At 34.2% G+C, this 7,607-nt stretch overlaps 1 protein-coding gene across 1 annotated transcript; it reads left to right on the plus strand.

Annotated features, from left to right (window-relative positions):
• Positions 1-4,933: 4,933 nt before the first annotated feature.
• On the plus strand, positions 4,934-6,938 carry LOC107613754 (mRNA-decapping enzyme-like protein). The gene is made up of 6 exons (XM_088496178.1): positions 4,934-5,044; positions 5,185-5,225; positions 5,328-5,377; positions 5,676-5,830; positions 6,291-6,388; positions 6,911-6,938. The coding sequence occupies exons 3-6, from the start codon at positions 5,359-5,361 to the stop codon at positions 6,936-6,938; spliced, it is 300 nt and encodes a 99-aa protein (XP_088352304.1). The 5' UTR covers positions 4,934-5,044; positions 5,185-5,225; positions 5,328-5,358.
• The last annotated feature ends 669 nt before the right edge of the window (positions 6,939-7,607 follow it).

The following is a 7,607-nucleotide window of genomic DNA, read 5'->3' on the forward strand; positions in this document are numbered from 1 at the left end:
CCTAGTGTTTGTAGCTTTTGAATGTTCCTTTTTACTTCTCTTCATTGCGTTTTCATTCTTGTATCTCTCTGGTTTCCATACTTCACATAACACCTGGTGGTTTCTCTCTATGATGATATAGCAAGGAAGAATTGCTGAAGCAGAAGCCACATTTGAGAGGCTTCTGGGTGCTTCAGAAGCAAAATTTGCTATGTCATAATTATTTAAGGTAGATAGAGGAGATGACACTAATACCATGAAGCTCTCAAAATTATCTAAATATAATATTTTGATGTGTTCTATACTTTTTGAAAAGAGACTTTATCCGGTATTACATGTAATGAATAAATTACACTCTATTTTGATTTGTGTTATTTGGACTAAACATATATCTATCTTATAATGTAACTTTTATGATTTAGATTTCCTGAATTTCTCATTTTTAGATTTATTTTGTAATTATCACCATTTTGTGATGTCATTATGCTTTAACAAAAAACTAAATCTCATAAAATAAAATAGGCTATGGTCACGGTTTTAAGGTGGAGTGACTACAGATAAGCTATGGTCACGGTTTTAAGGTGGGGTGACCACAGAGACTATGGTCACTATTTTAAGGAAGGGTGACCATAGAGGCTATAGTCACGGTTTTAAGTGGGGGTGAGTGGTGACAATAGAAGCTATACCGTGACCATAGATTAGGCTATGGTCACAGTTTAACGTGGGGTGACCATAGAGGCTATGGTCACGGTTTTACGCGTAACCATAGATTAACCTATGGTCATGGTAAAAAAACGTGGCCTAAAGTGCCAGAATTTGAATACTACAACCGTGACCATAGATAAAAAAAACCGTGACCATAGGTCTATGGCCACGGCAAAATAGGCTACGGTGGAAAAACCGTGACCATAGGTCAAAAACTGTGACCATAGACATTTTTTTTTGTAGTGTAATCTGATTTTCCGATCAACCTGAACATTGGGATTCTTTAAATACTCAGCAATTGATTTTCTCCAATCATTATCATCCCATTCATCAGTTGCCAAGATTTCTCTTAATTCAATGGGCACAAGGATCTATTGAACCTCTGCCAGCTTTTCCAAAGTTTTAGGAAAAACCTTATATCTCGAAGCAACTTGAGCTAACTCATTTGCAACCTCATTTCGAACTCTTGGAATATGAACTAATAATACTTTTCGAAATAAAACAAATACTTCTGCAATCTTTCATTTGTACATTTAAAATTTTTCAACAATTGTTTTAAAACTAATTGAGAATCTCGTAAGATTTGGACATCTAATGCACCCTTACTGATCAATATTTTTAACCCCAATATTAAAGCCTCATATTTGGCTACATTATTCGAACATGGATATTTTAATTCAAACAAAAATTTTGATGGAACCCCTTTCGGGGATATAATCAAAATACCAACACCAACACCATCTTTATGTTTCGACCCATCAAAATATAACTTCCAAGATTCGCCATTGACAATATTTGCCCCTTGGTCATTAAGATTATTTGGTCAATCAACCAAAAAATCTGCAATGACCTGTCCTTTCACTGCCTTGGCCGGGACATACTACAAATCAAACTCTGTCAAAGCAAGCATCCATTTTCCTAATCGTCCCTGTAATATTAGGTAAGATAACATATATTTCATATAACATTTTAACTTTGTACAAGCGTAATAAAGAGAAACACACAATTTCTTGATACGAGAATATCTCGTCTCAATATCAGACAACACTCTACTTAGGTAATAAATAGCTCTCTCATGTCTCTCTTCATCGTCTTGGGCCAACATACACCCAATAGTGTTTGTCGAAGCTACAACATACAATTTTAAAAGTTCCAAAGTATGAACTGTAGCTGTTATTGGTTTCTTGGACAAATACTCCTTGATGGAAGCGAATGCTACTTGATGTTCATTCGTCCACACATATTGTGACTCATCTTTAAGTTTGACTAAAGGAGAAAAAATTTGAGTTCGACCAGATAAATTGGAAATAAGCTGTCGAAAGAAATTGACTTTTCCTTAGAAAGATTGAACTTCTTTTTTCGACATTGGAGGTGGTAATTCGAGAATTGCTTTAGCTTTATTTTGATTGACAGCAATTCCTTTCTTTTGAACCACAAATCCTAAAAAATTTTCTGCAGATACTCCAAATGCATATTTTAAAAGATTCATTTTTAAAACTTTTTAACGCATTGTCTTGAAAGCCTGACATAAATAATCAAGATGTTGATCAATCGAACTCGACTTCACCATCACATCATCGAGTGGATCTTGGGACTTAAATCCCTTTTCTGTATGATCATCATTAACTGATAATTTTTCAAAATCCAAATGTTCGAGATCATATATACAATCAAAAGAAAGATCAACTGAATCATGTGAGGAGAAACAAACTTTATCAAAATCATCAGCCAAATCGGCGGTCGAGTCAGTTACAAAGCAAACATCTCGGGATACATCTATATAGAACTGGCCAACAATACTAGACCTAGGAATGGGAATACATGCTGCAGAAAGTAAATTACTACCAGATTCGATTTTAGGAATCAAAACCGTGCTAACAATTGAATTACATATTACTGAATTTGAATCCTTATTTCACTCAACTTTCTCGAAAGAATCATCACTAGAAATTAAACAACATGCTGCGAAAAAACTACTTAAATAATTTTTTAAAGAAAGTAAATAGTTTGACACATCTTGATCATCAACCATTTTAAAACACAATCGAACTATTTAACAAAAGATCAATTACTCCCATCCTTTAGGAGTGTAATCAAGCTTTGGATGTCGAAGCTTCACATTCAGCCCCTTTGAAGTCAAAAAACAACCTTCACAGTTGTAATAATTAAGCATCCTATCGACATTAAGAGGTTTCATCTTGTCATTTATACTTTAAAATCGACACGCATTTGTTCAATATAAAGGCTTTCATCTGCCTTTACACTACAAAAAAAACTGGTTAAAATGTCATTAATATTAAGGCAGTTTCATAAAAATGCCACAATACTCATGAATTAAGGCGGTTTATGTCACCGCCATAATGTATTTGTAAGGGAAGGACATTTTTAATGATTTTGGCAGTAATAACTGTTGTTAGAAGAAAACCCAACCTAAACCTAATTGCAAATCGCAGAGGAGAGCGTGAGCAACGAGCTTCTCCTCCAGTGGCTTCTTCTCCTCTATTGATGCGAGCTTCTCCTCTATTATTGTGAGCTTCTCTGCCATTGATGCGAGCTTCTCCTCTATCGAACTTCTGCGCTCTATGTTGTGTGAGCTTCTTACCCTAGCTCGTCTTCTCCGTGTCCGTTCTCACTTTTAGGTTTGTATACAAAATTCTCATCCTCTTCTTCTTCATCTTCTTTTGATTCATGATTTGTTACTTCCTCTTGATTATTACTATTCTTTCGATTCCTTGTTTTATGTGTGTGAGAGTTGTGTTGGTGTGGCAGAATTCAAAAACGACATCGCCGCTGCTCTGCGAGCTTCTCCTCCATCAATGATTCTTCCCCTCCATCGGTGTCATGTCCATCAATGCTTCTCCTCTGATGGTACATTTGCTTCCATTGATGCGATTTGCTAGGTATTCTATTAGTTTCTATTCTTCGAGCTTCTCTTCTCCTCATCAACCTTATTTCGTTTGATTCTAGGTTTTGATTGTTCTATGCTAACTGCTACTTATTTTATTTAATTTCAGGTTTTGATTTTCTTCCTTGTTCAATTTATTTTTAGGTAAAAAATTGGGAACAATTTTTTGAATATCAAAACTAAATCAAATTATCTTAGGCTTGTTTCTTTTTCTAATTCCAATTATCCTTTCTTTGTTACTATGCGGTTTTAATGATAATGCACTTAACGATAATTTATGTGACATTAATCTATGTTCATGCTTTGAGGAACTTAGCGGCTGTTCCTTGATGTTCTCTCCGATTCCTTGTTCCGTCTCAGGATTGCACGTTAATATTTAGATAGAATATTGAAACAAAAAGACAAGTTGAAGAAACACAGTGCACCGGGAGATTCCAGAAAGGAAGCTCAAGCAGCGCTGCTCATATTGGTCTGTATTTTATTGGTTGTGCATCCACTATTCCTCTTCTCTTATGCATGTCTATTAAAATAGAATTGTGGTTTTTCACAGCTGCAATCATTCAGTACTTTATCATCGGTGGAGGTAGCAAAGCAAGAACTGCTGGAAATTCAGGTCAGATTCTAAGCCTTAGTACATAAGCAAGGATTTAACTTTTAACTTTTATGAGATACATTAATAATTTCTGGTGTTATTTTGCAAAGCAGGAAGGAAAAAGTAACCTCAAGGCTAAGGAGCCACTTCTTCAATGCATTCATGCTTACAGGGAGGTAAAATTAACTATCTATTCTTCTTAAAGTAGGAAAGAAGGGAATGAATTTGCTTTAGTTACCTTCCCATCAATTTGAATTCCTATTTTGTTTATTTAATGTCTGTTTAAAAAATTGAGTTCATGACTTGCAGGGAGCAAGATGACTACGAGGTTGTGAGGAAGGTGGGAAGAGGGAAATACAATGAGGTCTTTGATCTGAGGGCGTTCACTCCACCGATAATGAAAAATGCATCATCAAGATCCTCAAATCCGTCAAGAAGAAAAAGGTGAATCCAATCCCTACACCAATTGCAGTTTGTATTAACTAATATGACTGCTATTTTTAATTTAAAGCAACGCTGCTGTTTTCAGTTTTAGTATACTTTTTCACTTCATTCTATCCTCATATGGCAATGAATGCTGTGCTGGGGCTTCAATGGCCAACTTTGGTCCAGTAGTTCACTTAGTTTGTTATTAAATTTCTAATTTCAAACCTGTAAGATTTTACCCTTTCCAATACTCTGGTTGTATATATAAGTTTGTACATCTTATAAGTTGTTATTTTGGTTGTGAGCTAAAGATGTCGCAGAGTCAGAGTAAGAAACTGATGCCGAATCTGGATAGGCAGAGCACCAAGGTGCTGAATCTCACTGTCCTCCAGCGCTTCAATCCCTTCATCGCCGAGATTCTTTTCACCGCCGCTCATGTCTCTTTCTACGAATTCAACATTGAAACTAATCAGTGGGTCCGTTCTCTCCCTCCCTCTCTCTCTCTCTCTCTCTCTTGACACATTTCTATAATCTCTCATCTCGTTTCTTCAATTTCTGGATGTATTCTTTTTTCCAGACTCGTAAGGACGTCGAAGGATCTCTATTTGTTGTCAAGAGGTCATCAATGAACATTGCTTCTTCCTCTTTCCATATGCTTCAGTTCATGTGCACTTTGATCCTTGACCAATTTCCCTTATTTTTTTATTTTGCATTTTTCAGGAATGTGTAGCCTCAGTTTCAGTTCATTGTCATGAATCGACAAAATACAGGTTCGGATTTGTGTTTCTTTTTTTTAATTGAATCCATTTTGTGGTGTTTTTAGTTCCAAGATTAACTGCTAAATGCTAATTAATGTTCAGTGCTGGATAGATTCAATCATTCAAATATATTTTGCATTATTGTTGCTGTAGATCGCATATTCTCTTTTTGGCAGTGCTTGATTTATTATTTCCTCATTGTTTGGAGAAATATAAATGTACTAGTGCTCTGCTCTCATTCATCTGTGTGCCTGATTTGTGCTATCAGTTTTCTGATTTGCAACTTTCTTTGTAATATTTGTTCTGACAGACAACCTAGTAGAAAATCTATTGGATTTTGAGTATGAACTTAAGAAGCCATACCTATTATATCGGAATGCGGCTCAAGAAGTTAATGGTATATGGTTTTACAATGAAGATGAATGTGAAGAAGACAGCATCTTAAATGGTTTTGCGGTCATTTTGGTAGAACTGTATCCCTGTTAGAAATTTGCAATTTAAATTAAAACATTGTTCACTATTTCTTACTTTTACCAAACTATTTTCAGCTGGCCTATATAAGTGGTTGTCATGTGACAATGGATTTAAAATTCCCATTCCAGTTAGAATATTATGAACTATAAAGGGATTTTCCTTGTCTTGTGGACTTGTAAACTTCAGAGCATCTATTCTACCTTGTAGACACTTTAGGTTGTCTGCTAAAACAATACCTAGTTTTACATTCTTCCATTTTCTTACACGCTATCTTCTACCAGTATAATAGTTAATGCATTATCTACAGCCTTTCCCCTCCCCTTTCTTTCTCTTCTTCTTCTTCTGTCTTTACTTTCCCTTTTCTTCATTTGACCCAAAATGCAAGCTGATTATTTAATTATTAACATCTGATGATAAATGCATTTTTCCTTTGTTGCTTCATATTATGCAGATCTTTCACCTCTGTCACCGGATATGGTTTAGTATGGGTATAGAAAAAGAAGCTGAGGCTAAAATACAAGGGGCAGTGAAGCTTTTAAAGTTCACTGGGTTAGTTGGTTTTATCTATTTAGCTGCACCATCTCATAGGCATGCATGCATACCCTTATCACTACAATAATGGATACATCAATAATCAATCATTAATATAACTTCATTACATGTGATTTTTTGTTATATTTATTATTTATTTTCTAATGTTACTTATTTTAGTTTGTTTAAGTCTCATATTTTAAGTAAAAGATTAAAAAAAATTATACGTGATAATAAAATTATGTAAAAAATTAACATGATGATGAGAAGGATTCATCATCCTATATGCATCAATGGATCCGTTAAATAAAATAATATTATGTGTATTTTTGGGAATGTGGAAACAACAAATAATAGCATTGCTGCAATGGCATCCACTTTATTTTCCTAGTGGCCATTTTTCTTCTATAACCAGTCACTCTCATTTAGATATTGCACCACTATAGCCATTTTTGAGAAGACATTAGATATATGTTTTAAAATATTTAGATAACTAACTAACTAACTTGCTTGGTTTTTCTGTTCCTTGTTCTTGTTCAGTTGTTCCAAATTTCCATTTTCATTGTAGTCGCAGAAACAGAAAACCAAACAATCATCAATCTTCAACCCTTTTGCAGGTAAATTCAGTTACCCTTTATTGTTTCTGAGGTTTTTTCTCTTTTTATTTTTATTTTTTTATATTTTACATGATTATTACACATCATGATGTTGTATCAAAGTTTGAAACTTTGTTCGTTTTTGAGCTCAATTTGATTTGATTTGGTTTGCAACACGGCACAACATTCTCTAATTGTTCCTTACTGTTTTGTTTCTTGAGAATATCGCTCACCATGGCTTCTGAGCTTCCTAATTACTGTGCAATTTCTGGGTTTTGTTGGAAAATTATTCATGTTGAGTCATAATTTGAGTAAGTTTTTTTTTCCTGCTCATAGATTTAAGAAATTTTATGCTTAATGGGATGAGGGAAGAGTTGTGTTTTAGGTTATAAAATTTATTCTTTCTTTAATTCTTTGATGAATCTTGGTTGGTTTTAATGTAGTCCTCTCGAATGGCATTGCTAAATTTCTCTATTTTTATATTTATTATATTTGCTGCTACTTTGCTTGTTTTCATTTATTAAATACTGCTGATATTGCACACAATTTTGCTAACATTCTTACTAATCAAATAACCATAAATCAAGTATTAAAAAGAATTAATTGAAAACAGATAGTGTGTCTCAGTGTTCTTATGTAAA

The sequence above is a fragment of the Arachis ipaensis genome, chromosome B8, assembly GCF_059453495.1.
Source record: "Arachis ipaensis isolate K30076 ecotype BB chromosome B8, ASM5945349v1, whole genome shotgun sequence".
Classification (NCBI taxonomy): domain Eukaryota; kingdom Viridiplantae; phylum Streptophyta; class Magnoliopsida; order Fabales; family Fabaceae; genus Arachis; species Arachis ipaensis.